This window comes from Geotrypetes seraphini, chromosome 10, assembly GCF_902459505.1.
Source record: "Geotrypetes seraphini chromosome 10, aGeoSer1.1, whole genome shotgun sequence".
Taxonomy (NCBI): Eukaryota; Metazoa; Chordata; class Amphibia; order Gymnophiona; family Dermophiidae; genus Geotrypetes; species Geotrypetes seraphini.
The window spans coordinates 83104848-83125609 of NC_047093.1; the positions used below are offsets into that span (position 1 = coordinate 83104848).

The following is a 20762-nucleotide window of genomic DNA, read 5'->3' on the forward strand; positions in this document are numbered from 1 at the left end:
ATGATTTTATTTTAAATTTAGTGATCAAAATGTGTCTGAATTTATATCTGCTGTCTATATTTTACACTAAGGTCCCCTTTTACTAAACCGCAATAGAGGTTTTTAGCGCAGGGAGCCTATGAGTGTCGAGAGCAGCGCTGGGCATTCAGCGCAGCTCCCTGCGCTAAAAACTGCTATCGTGGTTTAGTAAAAAGGGAGGGGGTATATTTGTCTATTTTTGTATGGTTGTTACTGAGGTGATAGTGCTTAGAGTCATCTGCTTTGACCTCTTTGAAAAACCCTGGAATAGGAATGATGATTAACATTTTCTATGCATACAATGTGCTTTGTGTTTTTTTTAAATTTTATTGTTGGAAGATCATTTTGACTTGGTCATTTAAAAAGTAGCTCGCAAGCCCAAAAAGTGTGGGCACCCCTGCTATACATCATACACACATCCTATTCTCCGATCTCTGTTCACAGCGTAATAGCTTAAGGCCAACATTGCCACCACCGTGGTCTGTATCTGTTTCAATATGACAAAATACATCCATAGTAATCAAAGGAGCAGACAAGGGATTTTAGATTATAAGAATTTTAGATTATAAAAATTTTAGATTATAGTTATTTTAGATTATAAGAATTATGAACAGGAGGCTGACAACTGAAAATAAAACCTATGTGGAATTGGCAGGTGACCCCATGGGTCAATTTCAAATAAGAGATTGAGGAGGTATTGTTTAGGTCAGCAGAACAAGGTATAATATCAGCAAAGGAACTATGGTTCCTTAATGAAAAAGATCCAGAGACCATGTATTTATTTTGTCCCCAAAATACACAAGTCACTTGTACACCCTCCCCCCCCAATCCATCCCCGGGGATGACCTATTGTGGCTGGTATTATGTGGTGTAGAACTACAGATTGTATCAAAAAATATTTTGCGCAATAAGTTGTTATGTATCCACCAACAAAATACAAAAGCCAAGAGCAGCAGACACATGACCTCCAGAGTGCATGCAATAAAATAAAATAAGTTTTGCCTTGTCACCCCTTCCTTCTTCAGGTCATACTCAAATAGGAGTGACAGCAGACAAAGCAAAGTTATTGCCACATTTGGGCCAAACCAATCGCACAGGTGCCTGGAACGTTAATGAAAATATCCTTAACACTTGAAACAGAACCAGTCAACAAGACTGCAAACTGTGGCTTTGGGCCACTGGCACCCACAAACAAGATGAAAAAGTAGTGGAACAACAGTTAGTGCTCAGCCAAATGGGATACTACTGTGCAGAGAAAGGCGTGACTTTTCCTGATAGACTGCTAAAAGATTCAGCAGTACTCCTGTAGCAGTGGTCTCAAACTCAAACCCTTTGCAGGGCCACATTTTGGATTTGTAGGCACTTGGAGGGCCTCAGAAAAAAAATAGTTAATGTCTTATTAAAGAAATGACAGCTTTGCATGAGGTTAAACTCTATAGTTTATAAATCTTTCCTCTTGGCTAAGTCTTAATAATAATATTGTAATTTATAACTAAAGAGACACATGATCAAGAAACTGTTTTATTTTACTTTTGTGATTATGATAAACAAACCTAGAACCTCAATATAGTACCTGGTGGGTGGCATGTGGCCCCTGGGCCATGAGTTTGAGACCACTGTCCTGGAGGAATACACATGCACTGACTTTAACTATTGAAGATCAGCAGGATTACCAGGACTGGATTAATACTATATTGGGCCCTAAGTAATCATTCTTCAGTCCTAATCCTTTTCAACAACTCAAGACCACTCACTAGTTCAACTGATTTTCTTCAAAGACCCAATACAGACATCTGCTTCCCCCATTTCCCTTGCAACTCAGCCCCACCTTCCTGTAACTAGAGCAGTCCTTCCCATTGGGTGGAGCCTACCACAATCTTTCCAGTGGAAGGGGAGCACATGGAAAGCTGTAGTGAGATAAACTTTGACAAATATCCACACATTTATCCATCTTTCTGGTTTAGAGACAGGTAATGTATAACTTTTTAGAAGCCTAAAAACAAAAATTGTTTTTGCAATTTTAGCTTTCTGAATTCTGAACACCTCTGACAGAGCCCCCAATCCCCCCCCCCCCCTTAATCTTTTGGATTCAGTATATCTCCTGAAGGCCCTGGTTGCTCTTTTTGCATTAATCATGCTATCTATTCTGTTGCTGATATGGGAAGGAACCAATAATAATAATAATAATAAACCCATATTTTTAGGGTTGGATATTCAGTGAATCTCCTGAAGGCCCTGACTACATGCCACTGACACATGCCAGGGAAAGGGGTCCAGTTTTACATGATATACATGTGTTTGTTTGTTTGGTTTTTTTTCCAGAGGTAAAGACTAGAGCATAAAGGGGTGAGAGTGGCACTTACATATATAGGTTAATGTTATAAAATGTCTGCATATTTTAGATTTGTAAACCGCATGCCAGAAGGATTATATGCCAACCAACTAATAAATATAAAAATATATGCCAGTTCTTACTGACACATGTACACATATGGTTACTACTGTCTCAGAGCTGATATAAATATGTTTCCCTACTGTCTTTAAGTTAATTTTATAATGGCACATAGTGTCACGTGTTAAAATAGGGCAGTGTTCTTCAGTGCAAGGCCCGAAGGTCACTGATGACCCCTTGAGACCTCTAGGTCACGGGTTTCAAAATCCCTCCTCAAGGGCCGCAATCCAGTCAGATTTTCAGTATTTCCCCAATGAATATGCATGAGATCTATTTGTATGCACTGCTTTCATTGTATGCTAATAGATCTCATGCATATTCATTGGTAAAATCCTGAAAACCTGACTGGATTGCGGCCCTCGAGGAGGGACTTTGACACCCCTGTTCTAGGGTGAACTCCTCATTTTTTTTTTTTTTTGAGGGGGTATTCTGCTACTATATGCCTCTCTAACCAAGCTCATGAGAAAGTGCATAGTGGATAAACCACATGCTTGAAGGACATTTCTCAATAGACAAATATAATGCATGTGGAAATGCTTTCCTTCTTGAAAAGTTTGAAGATGGATTGGTGGGGATAAATGTCATTGACACATGCTAAGAAATGTAGGTGAGGTGGATGATCGGTGATGCAAACACAGCAGACTAGACAAACTAAAATTGAAAAAAATTTGAATTCAATAAGCCCAATATGGCCACGTTTTGCCTCAAGGCTGCGTCAGAGGCAAGGATACGAGATGTATAACCATATAATACACTGCTCTCTAGATTTACTGCAGGATTGCTGATATTTCTGTTACTCAAGAGAGAAGTGTGTTTTATGGTTGTTCCTCTTTAGCCCTTCCCTTGATGCATCCATCAGGTGAAATGTAGCCACAATTGACACTTGCTGGTCAGCAGTGTCTGGTCTTCCATGGGAAGATATTTGGTTGCTCTCTTTCAGCTCTTTTGGATCCAAAGTGTCCCTGACTTAAAAGTTAGTGAAAACCACTGAAATAGGGCCATTAAAATAGAGAAACATATGCAGCTATGTGCCTTGAAGAACTTGGTATCTTATAATATCTATTTATTTATTGAGGTTCACTCAAGGTGATGTTTACCTTCCATGCCTGCAAGTTATTTTACTGGCAGAATTTTGAGAAACAGAGAACCTTTCATCCAAAGTATTAATTTCCTGTAACTTTAAGAAGAGAAAAAGCTCATTGAAAAAACAAGAAAAATCCCTGGGCAAACCAGAACCATCTGCTCATAGCCTACCTTAAGACTTAGGCAGTGCTTTTGATGTCTTTTGACTTTTATTGATGGTTTTGTGTGTGTGTGTGTTCCACCTCCATACATACTTTCTGAAGTGGAAGGAAATTAGATCTTTGCACAAAAAAATATAATATTTTACAATTTGCTGGAAGAATTCCAGGCATTTTTTTCTTAACTCTACTTAGCTCGCAAAATAGATATGAGTAATGGTGATGATGTCTAAACAGTTTTCCAATCTTACCCCGCCTTTACAAAGTTGCGCTAGTGTTTTTAGCGCTGACCCACCACAGTAATAGCTCTGACGCTCATAGAATTCCTATGAGCATCCGAGCTGTTACCGCCATGGCTGGCGCTAAAAACGCTAGCGTGGCTTTCTAAAGAAGGGGATTTTTTAATTTTATTTATTTTGAAAGAAAGATAACCAGATTCATCAACTGCATCTTTGACCTTACCTTGTTTTCAATTGACAGCATTTAGCTTTGAAATTCAGAAACATCACTAATTTTGGCAAAGAAGGACAGTGGTTAACAGATGAGTTTAAAAAAGGTTTTGACAAGTTTCTGGAAGGAAAGTCAATAGTATACTATTGACAGACATGGGGAAAGCCAGTGCTTGCCCTGAGATCAGTAGCATGGAACGCTGCTACTATTTGAGTTTTTGACAGGTACTTGTGACTTGAATTGGCCTCCGTGAAGACGGGATTCTGGGCTAGATGGACCATTGGTCTGACCAAGTATGGCTATTCTTATGTTCTTATGGATTTTTTTCCTTATTACTCAATTCAAAAATCAACTTAAACTGTTCATGAATCTTCATGTTCTTCTTCTCTTTTTATTTATTTCTTTTTCCTTTCTTATCTGAGCATTATTGTCCTTATAAAATCTCAGAATGTATATCTGGTGGTTGTTTTGCAGAGAGTTTGCCCGTTGGAAGGTGAGGAACACAGCCATTGAACGGAAGGATTTACAGCATAATCCAGTGCCACTAATGCCTGAATTCCAGAGGAGCATCCGCCTGCTGGGCAGGAGACCCACCACCCAACAATTCATCGATACCATCATCAAGAAATACGGTACTCATATCCTCATCTCTGCCACTCTAGGAGGTAAGTACTAGTTCTTTCCTACAAACTAAAGGGCCCTTTTATTAAAGTGAGTCAAGCCCTCAATGAATGTGTGGTTAACATACCAAAACAATCTACCACACAAACACATCAACAATCTACTAAAATAAAATAATTCAATAGCCACATCAAAGATTCTCTACTATAGCTATATATTCTACCCATCTATGCCATCACACACATGTAGATTATGGGAATGCTGATGGTATCTGCTGGGAATCAGTGGGCCATTTTCCAGTAACTGTCGATCATCGGCAGTGGCGTACCAAGGGGAGGGGGGGGAGATCTGCCCCAGGTGCACGCTTCAAGGGGGTGCACAGCTGGACGGATCCGGAACCTCCCGCGCTGCTCAAAATGGCACCTCAGCATGGCTGCTGTACTTATTCCAGAGCAGAATCAGCAGCCGCGCTGAAGTGCAGGAAGGTCTCGCAATGACTATTCTGCTGCCTCTGCTCCGGAAGAGGTAAGTGACATCGGGGGAGTGGGGGGTGGACCGGCAGCCACAGTCATCACAGGACCTTGCTGCAACTCCCTGCATCTGCCGGCCCAGACCCCTTCCGACGTCACTTACTTCTTCCGGAGCAGAGGCAGCAGAAGTAGTCATCATGGGACTTTGCTGATTTGGATGGAGAGAGAAAGGAGCTTAGCAGATGGTGGAAGGAGAAAAAGGGGGTCAGAGTGGTATGAAAGGGTGATGAAGGGAGAGAAGGGGGTCAGGGTGGTATGGAAGGGTGGAGGGTGAGAAAGGGAGTCAGGGTGGTATGGAAGCATGGTAAAGGGTGAGAAAGGGGGGTCAGGGTGGTATGGAAGGATGGTGAAGGGAGAGAAAGGGGGTCAGGATGGTATGGAAACATGGTGAAGGGTGAGAAAGGAGGTCAGGGTGGTATGGAAGGGTGGTGAAGGGAGAGAAAGGGGGTCAGGGTGATAAGGAAGGGTATGGAGAGTGAGAAAGAGGATCAGGGTGGTATGGAAGGGTGTGGAGAGTGAGAAAGGGGGTGGGTGGTGAAGGGTGAGAAAGGGGGTCAGGGTGGAATGGAAGGGTGGTGGAGGTAGAGAAAGGGGGGCAGATGCTGATGGAAGTGGGGGGAAGGGAGAGGAGAGAGTGAAGTGCTAGACCATGGGGGTGTGGGAGAGGGAAGGAGAGGAGAGAGATGCCAGACCATTGGAGGAGGGAAGGGAAGAAGAGGGATGCCAGACCAATGGGGGTGAAGAGAGAGAGATGGAAGGGGGAGGCATAAAGTTTCTGGAAGGAGAACAGAAGGAGAGAAGATGCCATATAGAAGGGGCAGAGAGAGGGTAGACAGTGGATGAAAGGAAGAGAGTGACAAGAAGATGAGGAAAGTAGAAACCAGATAAGACAAGGTAGAAAAAAATTATATTTATTTATTTTTTGCTTTAGGGGAGATGCATCGTTGTTCCTGTGGTGTTGCATTGTATGCAGAGTCCAGCTTCTTGGTGCTTCAGTTTAACCTTTGTCTACGTATTTTTATTCTATCTCCCCATTTACAAAACTGTAGAGCGTTTTTTAGCATTGGCATCTGAGCTGTTACCACCATGGCTAAAAACCACACTACAGTTTTGTAAAAGGGGGAGGGGTTAGTTTGTGATTACATACTAGGCGAAGGTGTTTTCTGTGTTTGAGAAAACATGGTTTTCTGTTAGGATTGACTCTGTAGGATTGATCTGTACTAGTCTGGCTTGTTTAGTTTTACAATGGGTTTATTGATGTACTGCTCACTGCAGTATGTAAGATGCTGCCTTTTCCTAGGTACACTCTTGTATGACATGTGGATTGTTACTAAAAATCATGTTTTTCATACAGATGAGGGGGGTGTCAAAAAATGATGGGCTCCGGGTGTCACATATGCTAGGTACGCCACTGACCATCGGTAAACAATTTTCATATATTTAGATGTTTTTTTTGGAAGGAATTTGCAATGTTAATCATATTCAGTTTATCATTCAGCACCATTGTACAACTACCCTGTAAAGTGTGATAGTCCCAAAAGAAGGAAATTGCATGTCACAATGATCACAGGCCCTGCTATTATCATTATTATTATTAATAGTAGTAGTAGTGTAATCTAAAGTACAGCGCATAATTAACTACTGCGGCAATTACTGTAACACATAGCCAACCTCTCCCTCTTCCAGCTAATCCAAAACACTGCGACCAAGCTTCTAACAGGCGTGCGCAGTATTGACCCCATTATGCTAGTACAATTTGCATTACACTGGCTGCCGATAACCAAACGCATTGAATTTAAGCTGCTTTGTCTAGTCTTCAAAGTCTGGCATTTTCATCTTCCAGAATATCTGTACAAGAAACAGGCCAGATATCAACCTAGTAGAGCTCTAAGATCATCTCAACATAACCGGTTTGAAATCCCCAGCCTGAGAGATATAAAACTACAATCAGCTAGAAAGAGAGCCTTCTCATATGTGGGTCCTAATCTCTGGAACTCCATACTTAAAGGGTTCATCAAGGAAATCCCCTACCTTTCCTTCTTGAAACAATTGGAATCAACTCTATTCCAGCAACACTATGGAACCCTATGTGATTACTCGCAATAGTCCATGTATGAGCAATTACCATTAAAAATAATGCCTCTAATTCTTACTGATCTTAGTGCCTCTGATTCTCATATCTTCATTACCCCCATTCTTTTTTCTCATCTCCTGCACTTTCATGCCCTCTGTCAATTCTTTGCCTTTCTTCTACCCTCTGATGGTTTGTAAAGATGTAACTCCTATCCCTAATGTATTTTAGTTTTTTTGTAACCTCCACTTCTTTTTTTTTTTTAATAAATCTTTATTGATTTTCAAATAGTAACAGTGTAATACATATGAATCTGAACATATAACAAATCAAGAAAAGAACTTTGAACTTACAAATATTTGAAAGTAAGATTTATGTCATGCTGTACAAGTCTCTTTCAATTAAAAGGAAGCTCTGGAATGAGGGGGACATAGGATGAAGGTGAAAAGGAGATAGACTCTGAAGTAACCTCAGAAAATACTTTTTCACAGAACGGATGGTGAATGTGTGGAATGGCCTCCTTATGGAGGTGGTAGAGTTGAAAATTGTATCTGAATTCAATAAAGTTTCGGACAAGTACATTAGAGAGTAGATGGCTTGGTTAGGCAGACTAGATAGGCCATATAGTCTTTACTTGCCTTCATTTTTCTATTCTCTATAATAAAACCCTAAGCGCGCATGCACACTTAGGAGGCCATGATCCCTGCCTCCGTGCTGTGTGCTTCCATGACCATGTTCTATTTGCGTCACGTGCAGCGTGTGCGGCAGTTTGAGCGACGGCGAGAGCAACGACAGGAGAGTATACTGGGAAATGGAGGGGGAGAAGAGGGTATACAGGGAAGTGGAGGGGGAGAGGGAAAGGGGGCTGCTTTGGGGGGAGGGGTGTGCTGGAGGCATGCAGCAATCTTGGTTTGCTCGGGGGGGAGACAGAAGGGGGCCACAGAGAGACAGGCAGGCATGGCACAACAGAGAGAGATAGGCAGGCAGGGGGCCAGGGAGAGACACAAACAGAAAGAATGACAAACAGACAGAGGGCCAGAGAGACAGACAGACAGTGGCCAAAGAGAGAGAGAGAGACAAAGAAAAAAAGACAGACCGACAGACAGACAGATAGACAGACAGACAGAGGCCAAGAAGAGAGAGAGAAAAAAGACAGACAGGGGGCCAGGGAGAGCCATAGACAGAAAGAATGCCAGAGAGACAGACAGAAAGACAGACAGCGGCCAAGGAGAGAGAAAAAAAGAAAGACAGACATATCTATTCTAGCACCCATTAATGTAAAGGGCTTAAAGACGTGGTGTTTCTATAAATCTCTTCACAAAGATAGGTCATTAATCCCAATAAATAAATGCAGAACTAAGGGCTCCTTTTACAAAGCCACGCTAGCGGCTGCGCTAACGGTCCCAAAGCCCATAGAGATTTAAAGGGCTTCGGGGCTGTTGCCGCGCGGCTTTGTAAAAGAGGCCGTAAATTAAATAAATAAATAAAAACAAATGAGCAGTCAAGAATACAATGAAAAACAAATGAGATTTGGAGTTAAGACAGCAGGCCATAATTGAAAAGATTTAATGGAGTTGAGGTAAATAAGGAGAAGTAATGTTTTACTGTTTGAGTATGTTTATTAAAACTCTTAATATACTACTTAGGCTACAAATGAGATCAAAGCGGTTTACAGAATAATCATACATAATGAAAAGAACTCCATTAAAAAAACAGAAAAGAAAGAGAAGAACACCAAGGATAAGAATACATTCACATACTCAGTATGAATACTTTACTATGGGCTCCTTTTATCAAGCCGCACCAGCAGTTTAACGCGCGTAATACTGCGTGCTAAACCGCCGGCCGCGCTAGCCGCTAATGTCTCCCTTGAGCAGGCGTTAGTGTTTAGGCTAGCGCGGGGGTTAACACGTGATGAAACGTCACGTGCATTAACCCCGCTAGCGTGACTTGATAAAAGGAGCTCTATGTTTCAGATCTGATGTTTGGCTTGGAGTTGTTTCAAGGAGTGTTCTGACTATGGGAGTAATTTTATAATGATATTTTCATGCATGGATGTTAGTAAAATTCTGCTTACAAAATGATCTTGGGAAAATTATGTGCATTAGCAAGAATGTGCATATTTTCATGCAACCCAGGCAGTGGGTTTTATAAGGAGTAAGGGTGGAGTTGCAATTTAAATGTGTATTTTATAAAATATGGATGTGTCCTTTATATGTGATCATTTATGTCTGCTCCTGAGCTGGGGTAAATGTCCATGATTTAAATGTAGTCAGAATTTCTGCAGTTTTTGTTCTAATCTATATATATAAAATCGGAGGTATGTATGTGTGTGTGTATGTGTGTATGTGCCGCGATCACGCAAAAACGGCTTGACCGATTTGAACGAAACTTGGTATGCAGATCCCTCACTACCGTTCCGGGGGTCTTGTGGCCCACCTGCACACGTGGGCGGAGCTACAAACTGAAAATCAGATTTCTACCATTCATGTCAATGGCTAAAATGTAAAAAGCTGCAAACGCAAAAACGGCTTGCCCGTTTTGAACGAAACTTGGTATGCAGATCCCTCACTACCTGGGGTGATATGTTCTGGGGGTCTCGCATCCCACCTGCACACATGGGCGGAGCTACAAACAGACAATCAGATTTCACCCATTCATGTCAATGGCAACAATGTAAAAAGCTGCCATTCTCACAGTAATTCCAACTACCTGGGGTGATATGTTCTGGGGGTCTCGCGGCCCACCTGCACACGTGGGCGGAGCTACAAACAGAACATCAGATTTCACCCATTCATGTCAATGGAAAAAAAGTAAAAAGCTGCCATTCTCACAGTACTTCAAAAACGGCTTGACCGATTTGAACGAAACTTGGTATGCAGATCCCTCACTACCTGGGGTGATATGTTCTGGGGGTCTCGCGGCCCACCTGCACACGTGGGCGGAGCTACAAACAGAAAATCAGATTTCACCCATTCATGTCAATGGAAAAAATGTAAACAGCTGCCATTCTCACAGTAATTCCAACTACCTGGGGTGATATGTTCTGGGGGTCTCACGGCCCACCTGCACACGTGGGCGGAGCTACAAACAGAACATCAGATTTCACCCATTCATGTCAATGGAAAACATGTAAACAGCTGCCATTCTCACAGTAAATCAAAAACGGCTTGACCGATTTGAACGAAACTTGGTATGCAGATACCTCACTACCTGGGTGATATATTCTGGGGGTCTCTTCACCCAAGAATTTATATGTTCTTGCTCCTGGAGGTGAAACTAAAAATGTTGTTTATAATCAAGTTTTGTGTTAGTTGTATTGTATTCATTTTGTCAAATATTTCACATTATAATTTGAATATTGTACTTTTTATAAAGCTGTAAAAAAATAATTTCATTCACCACTATAAAGTATCTTTATTTGAATCCATTTACAGTGTTTTTGCTATAATTAAATACCCGTGCAACGCCGGGGCATCAGCTAGTAGTCTATAAAGGCCCCCTTTTATCAAGCCGCATTAGGGTTTTTTTTAAATCGACGGCCGCTGTGGTAAAGACTCCGATGCTCATAGAATTCCTATGAGCTCAGCGCTTTTACCACAGCAGCCAATGATAAAAACCTTAACATGGCTTGATAAAAGGGGGGCAAAAACACATACATGCTTATATGCCTTCATAAAATAAGCTCAAATAGATTTTTTCTTGCATTTGCAACCCAAGAGACCTGTTATAAAATTGCTCTCCATGTAAAAAAGTTTAGAACTTAACTGTATTATAAGCTATAGGAGCCTTTGATCTCTCTAGTGCACAATTAAGGAACAGATGGACCAACAAGCTTCTTTCCAGTTAAGCAAAGATTATAACAGTTTTGACTAATAATAATATTCAATGATTGCAGGTCCAGAGTGCCTTAACAATTTTGTATAGATCGGAAAAGGGATACTCAAGACAGGATATTCACAATTTGAAGCCCATTTAGCAAAAGGCTCTCTGAATACAGAATCTTTTGTAAAATACATAAAAGGCTACAGTAAAAATGCATGAATTATGGCAGCATGCACAGAAGGAACTTCAATTTTATTTTTAAAAAATGTTGTGACTCCTCTAAAAATATGTCCCCCACCTTGAGTGGTGGGCGGATGGATTTTGAGAGCAGTCACTAACCAAGAAGCGTTGGGATTTTCAACCTAGTGGATAGGTTTGGAAATAGACAATGTGGGTAGAGCACTATTCATCAACCACCAGTCCGCGGACCGGTGCCGGTCCGCAGGAAATTTCTGCCGGTCCCCGCAGAGCCAGCAAGATTAAAGTGACCACAGGTCCGTTTTCAGACCTGTCCCTTTGTCCCCACACACAGCTTCGGGATAGCGTCCCAAAGCTGTGCTCGGGGACAACGGGACCGGCAATCATTTCCTATCCCTCCCTCCTTCCTTTACCCGGGTCCCCTTCTCTTATCGCCCTGCCGCTGCTGCTATAGCCGACAGGAAGTCTTCTTTCCGATGTCAATTCTGATGTCGGAGAGGATGTTCTGGGCCAGCCAATCGCTGCCTGGCTGGCCCAGAATGTCCTCTCCGACGTCAGAATTGACGTCGGAAAGAAGACTTCCTGTCAGCTTTAGCAACAATAGCAGGGGAAAGGAAGGAAGGAGGCTTTTTTTTTTTTTGGCAGGGAGGGAAGAAGGTAGGCAGGCAAGGAGGCTGGCTTTGGCCAGGGAGAGAAGTAGACAGGCAGGCAGGCAAGCTGGCTTTGTGGGTGGGGGGTGGGACAAAGTGTGGAAGGCAATGAGAGGGACATAGGAAGGAGACACTGAGGGCACTAAAAAGATATGAAGGAGGCACTGGGGTCACTAAAGACAGGAAGGGGCACTAAGGACATGGGAAGGAGGCACTGGGGGCACTAAAGACATGGGAAGGAGGCACTGGGGGCACTAAGGACATAGGAAGGAAAGAGGGAGGAAATTGAAAGGGACAATTCTTGGGCCTGAGTGCAGAAAGAAAGAAATGAAAGAATGGATACACAGACAAAAGGAAATGCAAACCAGAGACTCATGAAATCACCAGACAGCAAAGGTAGGAAAAATGATTTTATTTTCAATTTAGTGATCAAAACGTGTCATTTTTGAGAATTTATAACAGCTATCTATATTTTGCACTATATTTGTCTATTTTTCTATAGTTACTGAGGTGACCGAGCTCGCGGAGATGGGGCAGAAATGGGGGTTTTAAATTTTAGTCCTAGTAGTTTGCCGGTCCACAAAATAATTCTGTTATTTCTACCGGTCCAAGGGTGTAAAAAGGTTGAAAAACACTGGGGTAGGGCATAGAAGTAATAAAAGGGATTGTGTTTGTGGTGGGGGGGGAAGGACTGGGGGGAAGGACTTTGGTTGCCCATCCCTGTTGAGACCCTAACAACAAGGGGGAAGTACTGAGAACCAAGACAAGAGAGGTTTGCTGTGCATGATGACTCAAGTCCCTTCCATACAGCAAAGGGTGTCTGGCTTGGAAATAAGGAGGAATGCTTGAAGGAAAGACACCCCAGGGAGGAGAAGTAGGAGCAGGAATGCCTCACTTCTGACATGACTTTCATTGTGCCAGTGGACAACAACTGTTCTGGGACGGGATAGAAAATATTGAGGAGGCTGTGAGGAATGTAAAGGATGGCATGCTGTTTCCTAACACTCTAGCGGACTGCATCGAAACTGGATTTAAGTATAATTAGGTAATGTGGGGTTAATGCGAGGTTAACGTATGATAGGAAAAATTAGCACATGATCTGCAAGGAATAAAAAAAGAAAATGCCTGACTTTAATGTCACTTCATATATAGAATTTGGGGGTAAGCCCATATTTATAGTACCCAAATAATTGTTGCCGTCTAGAATGGTGCTTGGCTAGATTCTACAAGATGCACATACCTTTTATAGAAGCTTAGCATTGTACATTGTATAACTTAGGTGCGCCCATTTAGATCAGCTAAAACCAGGCCTAAATGCCTATGCCTAAGTTGTGCGCAGATTGGGTATACAGTATTCCCCCGAAATTTGCAGGGGTTACGTTCCTGGAGCAAACGCAAATTTCAAAAAAACCACTAATACTGTACTGTATTGATTGCAGGGCTCGGAGGTGGGAGAGGGCTGCAGAACAGTGCTGGGGGATTGGCATTTCTCACTTCCTCATCCTGCTAAGCACAGGAAACCGAGCCGGAAAGAATTTTGGCACACTTTTCGGCCTGTCATTGGCTGTTAGTCTCTGTCTCCTGTAAGCCCTGGGACTTTCTCTGGAGTCATTCTAGTTTAAAAACCTGCACAGAAAAAAAAACCTGCGATTGAGTCTGCAAAGTCGGAACTGCAAAGTTGCGGGGGTGTACTGTATTCTATAGCAATGTGCATAACTTGTAAGAATGCTCACGATCTTCCCCTGGCCATGCCCCCTTTTCAAATTTACACACTGCATCTGGCGCATACTTTTTTTAAAAATAAAACTGCACTTTTCTGAGTTAGGTGTCTAACTTTTAATTAGTGCCAATTAGCATCAGCTGTAAGGTATTAATTGCCAATTACTGGTACCAATTAGGCCAATTACTCAATTAAGTTGCTCGCAAATTGACTTTGCACACTGATGTATATGCACAACTTAAGGCATCATATACAGAATTTGGGGGTTAGTGCGTGGGAAAGTTCTATGTCAGTACGCGCTAAACAAGGATTTCACCGCACTTTAGTAATGCCTGCTAGTTACTAATAAGAGGAGATAACAGGAAGATAATTTCTCTTAATGGTAACCCACTTTGATAACTTTCCCCAACTCATGCTGTTATAACACAGGTCCCATGTTATGCAGACACTTACCCCCTCTTCAACAAAGCTGCATTAGCGGTTCCCCAAGCCCTTTAAATCTCTATGGGCTTCGAGGCCGTTACCTCGCGACAGCTGCTAGTGCGGTTTTGTAGCAGAGGGGGTTGGGGGAAGTTCATCAAAAGGCGCTGAGGGCTGGATTCTGTAACCGGCGCCATTGTCGGCAGCTGCCCCTTTATTAATCAAATCACATTGGCTTCCCATAACTCATCGAATTACCTTTAAAATTTTATTTTTGGTTTACAAAACATTGAGCTTCAACGAACCCCAATATATTGCAAAAATGATTGTCCCATACAAATCCTCTCGTTCTTTAAGATCCTCTTCATTACAATTGCTCTCAATCCCTTCGCTAAGAATCATAGGCACAAGACAAAATGATATGTTCTCTGTGAAAGCCCCTACATTGTGGAACTCCCTTCCTAATTATATTAAAAACGAAACAGACCTCGTCACGTTTAAGAAAATTTTAAAAACATATCTATTTCAAGACGCTTTCGATTCATAAAACATAACATTTTAGGTTTTCACATTCTTCTTATATTATCTTAACCCATTACTACCCAATGTGCTTTCCTTTTGATGTCAATTTCTAACATATAACAAAATTGTAACTTTTCCCCTTCCTTCCCACCCCTTCCTGTTTGTCCAATATTGTCTGTCTTTTAATTGATTTTTGTAAACTAAATGTATTACCACATTCTGATGGTTTTTATACTGTACATCGCTTAGATATTGTTATAAGCGATTCATCAAATAAAGATTAAACTTGAAACTTGAAAGCGGCCACCAATCGAGTGTCAATCATGTGCCAGGTACAGAATTGCACCTCCAGCAAAGGTGCTTGCCAAAAAATGTAGGCCAGGGTTTTCCAGGGCTACATTTCCGGCACCTACCTTTTATGCGAATCGCGCCTCGGTAGGCACTTTAGGCCACCTAATGCCGCTTCCAGCGTTAGCCATGCTCAAAGTGGTGTTAAAGCGCTGAGCCACAATTTTAGCGCTGATTCTGTAGGTGCCGGTAGGCACCGTGAAACTCACTTAAAAATATTGTTTAAATGGCATTTTTTTAATGGAACTTAGGCACTTACTTGCACCTAAAAAATCAGCGCCAGTTAGAGAATCTGTGCCTAAATCTTCCATTAAGCTGCGCTAGCAGTTTGTAGCGCGGTGAGCCGCGCTGAATGGCCCGATGCTCACAGAGTTCCTATGAGCGTCAGGAGAAGCACGGGCCATTCAGCGCGGCTCTGCGCAAAAAAAACTGCTAGCGCAGTTTAATAGAAGAGGGGGTAAGTGTATTAGTGCATACAATCTGTGTGCACTAACCACTAAAGACACCTATTATATTTCTATAGACATCATTAGCGGTTAGCATGTGCAAAATTGGTTGCTTGGGCTAACGTGCTTCGCGGCCTTTGATGAATTCCCTCTTAGTTACAAATAATTGGGATGAACAGTAACATAACATATTTTAATGGTAGCTCACATTGAAAATTGCACCCTTATTTGTTTTTTTAAAAAAATCTTTATTGATTTTCAAACTTTGACAGTGCAATACAATTAATTGAACATAAAATACTGCATAAAACGCACTATTAACCACACAAATAATACGTAAAACAATCATTTTCTCCCACCCTCTGCCCAATTATTATATATAATATATATATATTTTGATAGATGATAAGCTCACATATCACGACTATATAAACAATATCGTTAAATCATGTTTTTATAAACTTCGATTGATTCGCTCTCTTGCAAAATTCTTACAACCAGAATCCATTAATATTCTCATTCATTCCCTAATAATGTCTAAAATTGATTACTGCAATTCCCTTCTTATAAACGTAACACAAAAAGAAAAAAGAAGGCTGCAACTTATACAAAATACCGCTGTGAAACTAATTTACAAAGCTAAAAAATATGATCATGTTACCCCACTGTTGATTAAATCCCATTGGCTTCCTATAAGCCATCGTATCACCTTTAAATTACTGCTTTTGGTGTTTAAAGCTTTAAACTTTAATGAACCCCAATTTATTAACAGATGGCTTATCCCATATAGTACAACACGATCACTTCGTTCATCTTCATTTAATCTTCTTTCCGTGCCTTCTATTAAAATGATAGGAACTAGAAGACAAGACATGTTCTCAGTTATGGTCCCACATTCATGGAATCTTTTACCACAATACATTAGAGAACTAAAAGACCTAACACTGTTTAAAAAAATGTTAAAAACCTTTCTCTTTAAAGATGCGTATGGATCTTAGGACAATGAAAAATCGATTATTTTTAAACCGTTACCGAGTTTTTTATTTTTTTTATTTTATTTTTTTTTATATTTTTTTTTTTAAAACAGCTATTATAACCTCCCTTTTTGTTCTTCCCTTTTATGTTTTTTCTTCTCTTCTATCAAAAATTGTAACTATTCCCCCTCTTAACCACACATGTCTTGTATGTCTTACCCACAAAATTATTTTAAACTTATGTCTACACTCAGTTTGTTAAGTGTGTTAAATTTTAACTAACAACAAATTTGTTTTTATGTCACCATTAACATTGTACTTGTTTCATTTATTAATATATGTTATTATTATTGTACATCGCCTAGCAATTTAAATAGGCGATTCATCAAGAATAAATAAACTTGAAACTTGAAACTTGAATATGACATATGATGTGATTACAATATTATAATTAAGTATTTTTAATCCTCAAAATACATTTCCCTCCACAATTTTAACGCTGATTTTTTAGGTGCCGGTAGGCTCCATGAAACTCAATTAAAAATATTGTTAAATGGCATTTTTTAATGGAACTTAGGCACCTACATGCACCTAAAAAAATCAGCGCCAGTTAGAGAATCTGGGCCTAATTGTTATAATTTTGTTTATATTTGAATTATTGCTCATGTGCAGCTACAAATCTCTTATAGGACAGGTATGAAAACGATGGCCCTAGAGAGGTCTTTCTTTTTTCAATATCATCTTCATACTTCTTGAAAAGCAAGGAAGAATCTTCATAGAGACAAACAAATAAGCATTTAGCATCATCATTGTAAAATCAGTATACACCTAGCTAATTTTCATCAGGCAGCGATCAGTGCATCATGAAACAATAATGAAAAAAAAGGATTAAAATGATCTTGTTAAACTGAAGTACAACAAATAGCTAAATCCTTAAAATACATTATCCCAGATTAAAGGAGGTTTAGGGTCAGGATTACCATTTATAATTTTCTGGCCCATTTCTAGCTAATTGTCAAGAAAGATATTTTAACACTGCTATACTAGGATTGTGAATTTTTCACTCCAGTTTTAATAAGCAGAAGGAGAGAAGGTTTCAAGTTTCAAGTTTTTATTAGTGTTTGATGAATCGCTTATTTAATTTCCTAAGCGATGTACTATTTATTAAAAAGGGGATAGTGAATGCAATAAAATAATTTCAGACTTACAGAATAGGACTAACATGAATCGTGGGGGGTAGTGGGGAAAGTTACAATTCCTTGTTAGAATTGAAAAACAATAGGGAAGTAAATGAGAGGAAGGGTAAAAAATTAAAAGATGTTAAAAGAATAAAAGCTTATGATTTCAGGTCAGTGAGTGGTGGTGAATGGGTCAACTTGTTCCTTTCCTGGTTTCACAATTCGTATATTACTTAATAAATTTTGATGTGCCTCCCTCTCCCTACCTATAAAACCCACTGAATAAAGAGCTAAGGAGTGCGGACAGCACTGATGAGAAAAGCATGGATAGCTACTGCTCTTCCTAATTTCTCACCAAGGTCTGTCATCATGTGACCAGGCTGAGCGGTATTACCCATCACATATCCATCCCCAGTCACCTTTGTTCTCTTCTGGATCCTGTTAAAACAACAATATACAGGGTTACAAATACATACCATACATTCATTCCCTTCTAAAATCCATGACCAGGTCTTCCCAACCCTCCTGCTCCTCTCCGGGTCCTCCCTGGACTCCATCTCTCTAGGTTTTCTCCCAAGTCCTCTCTGACCCTACATCAGCCCATCAGGTCTTCGGTAGCTTCCAGTGACATTTACTGGTCCCTCTGCCGGTTGCCACCGTCCCAGCCGGTCCCTCTGCTGGACACTCCGTAGAACTCTGTCCAATACTCCCAGGGTCTATCAGGCTGCCTCCTAGGGATACACTAACTGCTATTGGTGCCATTACTAGTCTCTCTGCCGGTCGCCACTGTCCCAGCCAGTCCCTCTGCCAGTCAGCTGTCAGCCCTTCCCCCTCAGCCTTGGCCATCTTATCCTGCACATACACACTGAGGGCTCTCCCAGCCCCTCAGTCATATTATCACAGATGCATGCATTGAGGACTCTCCTTGTGGGAACCACTGCCAGTCCCTCACTCCCTGGCCTCTTGGGTCTCCCCCACCTGGATCCTTCTTCACCGGTACCATTGCTGGTCATCAAGCCTGAGCCACTTCCTCGACTCCAGACTCTGGCTACTTTTTAGCTCTTCCTTCTGGTTTGTAGGTCCCCACAGCCAGGGCCAGATCTCTTTCTGCCAGTGTATAAGGTCCCTGCAGACCCACCCACCACCGAACTTCCATTCTCTGCTGCACTAGTCCCCCCTGTCAGGACTGGTCCCTCTGCCGGTTGCCATCAGCTCTGGCTACTTTTTAGCTCTTTCCTGCTGGTGTATAGTTCCCCACGGCCCCTCCCTCACCAGTGTGCTGCGGCAAAATTGCAGTGACAGCTGACTGCCTACAGAACGTGCCTCTAATGGAGAGAGGCACATCCTGTAGTCAGCTGGTACCGGTGCCTCTCCTCCTCCCTACATCTCTCCTGTTCAGCACCCTCCCCCCCCCCCCCAACACACACACACACACTGGTGGCTCAGGGCCTGTCTGCAGTGCCTTCACTCATGCGCAGACATCAATGTCTGTGCACTTTCAAGTGCCCTCCAGCCACGGCCCACTGTTTAGTGTGTCATGGCTCTGGATAGTTTGTGAGACACTGATTTACTCTGATTCCTCAAATCCAAGCAACCTTCAAGATCTGCTTCTCTTATTTATGAAAATTACACTGCCTCTTGCCTTACATTGAGAAGGCAAGTCTTGTCTTGTGCAAGCCATGATAACATCAAGACAGGATTATTGCTGCAGGAAGACTAATAGAAGGTTGTAAGCAACGTGACCACATCACACCAGTTTTGCAATAAGACTAATAGAAGGTTATAAGCGACGTGACCACATCATACCATTTCTGCAAAAACTTCACTGACTACAATAAAGGGCTAAATTTAAAACTGTATGTCTGATCTTCAAGGCACCAAAGGAAAATGCCCAGAGTATTTGAACAAAAGGGTCTGACTCTATACATCTTCAAGGTCACTGTGGTCCTTTCAAGGAGTATTTTTAACCACACCTTTAGAATGACATCAAACAATGTGATACCTGCCAGTGAGCCTTCTCCATGCCCGAACAGGTTAAGGGGGTGGGACTATGGGCAGGGATGGGGGGGATAGGGCGTTATGCAGGCAGAACTGGGTTGGCCTGGGGGCATGGCTATAGGTCCGGATTTTCCTTTGGGAAAATCTGGAAACCCTAAGAGTAGCCCCCACACTCTGGAATGCACTCCCTGAAAGATTTTGCTTAATATAAGACTATCTCTATTTCAGGAAGCAGTAGAAAGCTTGGTTCTTCACTTAGGCCTTTAATGGAAGAATTATCAAACTTGCTAGTCACACACACACATTCCGCCCTCACGGGCTGCCTCAGAGAACCCACCACTTTGTATGACGACCAAGAGGACATCAGCTTGCCTTCCGTTCTTCAAAACTGCAAGAAAGGCAAGCTGACGTCCTCTTGGTCGTCATACAAAGTGGTGGGTTCTCTGAGGCAGCCCGTGAGGGCGAAACACATCAGAACCCGATAGTACCATCACAGTTTACTTCATTGACTTCACCAGGCTATGGAATTTTTAGCATTAAATGATTGAAATTTCAAGAATGGAATGAATTTTGAGCACTAAGCACTTTATACAAATGAAATTAATCACAATAGAATAATATAATAAGAAAAATTAAACAGTTTTATGAGTGAAGGAGGAGGTGCAGTGATAGACCAAGGGGTACGCATTTTGAGGCATGTCCCCATTTGCAGGTTCTCTACCTGTGAGTTCTGAGCACTTCCATGTTAGTTTATATATAATCTAATATATTTAAATAATATATGTGTGAGATCAGTTACATATAAAAGGGAGATACCGGTGTCAGAAATTATATTCAATTCTGATGAATCAGAGAAACTCAAATAAATCTCTGTAACACTGGATGATGTAATGTGTCAATTTGACAAACTGAATTGTAGCAAATCACCTGGACCAGATGATATACATCCCAGAGTGCTGATAGAATTGAAAACAGAATTTGCAGAGCTATTGTTAGTAATTTGTAATTTTTCTTTAAAAACCAACATAGTACTGTAAATCTGGAGGGTGGCCAATGTAATGACGATTTTTTTTTTTTTAAAAAAGGTACTAGAGGTGATC

The 20762-nt window shown here is 41.4% G+C and overlaps 1 protein-coding gene across 4 annotated transcripts in view; it reads left to right on the plus strand.

Moving 5' to 3' along the window:
* BRINP1 (BMP/retinoic acid inducible neural specific 1) overlaps positions 1–20762 on the plus strand; it is a 279680-nt gene that overhangs the window by 143306 nt on the left and 115612 nt on the right. Inside the window, exons 1-2 of one of the 4 annotated variants that reach the window (XM_033962435.1) lie at positions 1865–1988; positions 4636–4826. In XM_033962435.1, the coding sequence (XP_033818326.1) occupies positions 1918–1988; positions 4636–4826 (262 nt within the window). In that variant the 5' untranslated portion in view covers positions 1865–1917. Of the gene's footprint in view, positions 1–1864; positions 1989–2208; positions 2365–4635; positions 4827–20762 lie in introns of those variants that run through there. The other 3 variants (XM_033962436.1, XM_033962437.1, XM_033962434.1) reach the window with 3 other exon arrangements.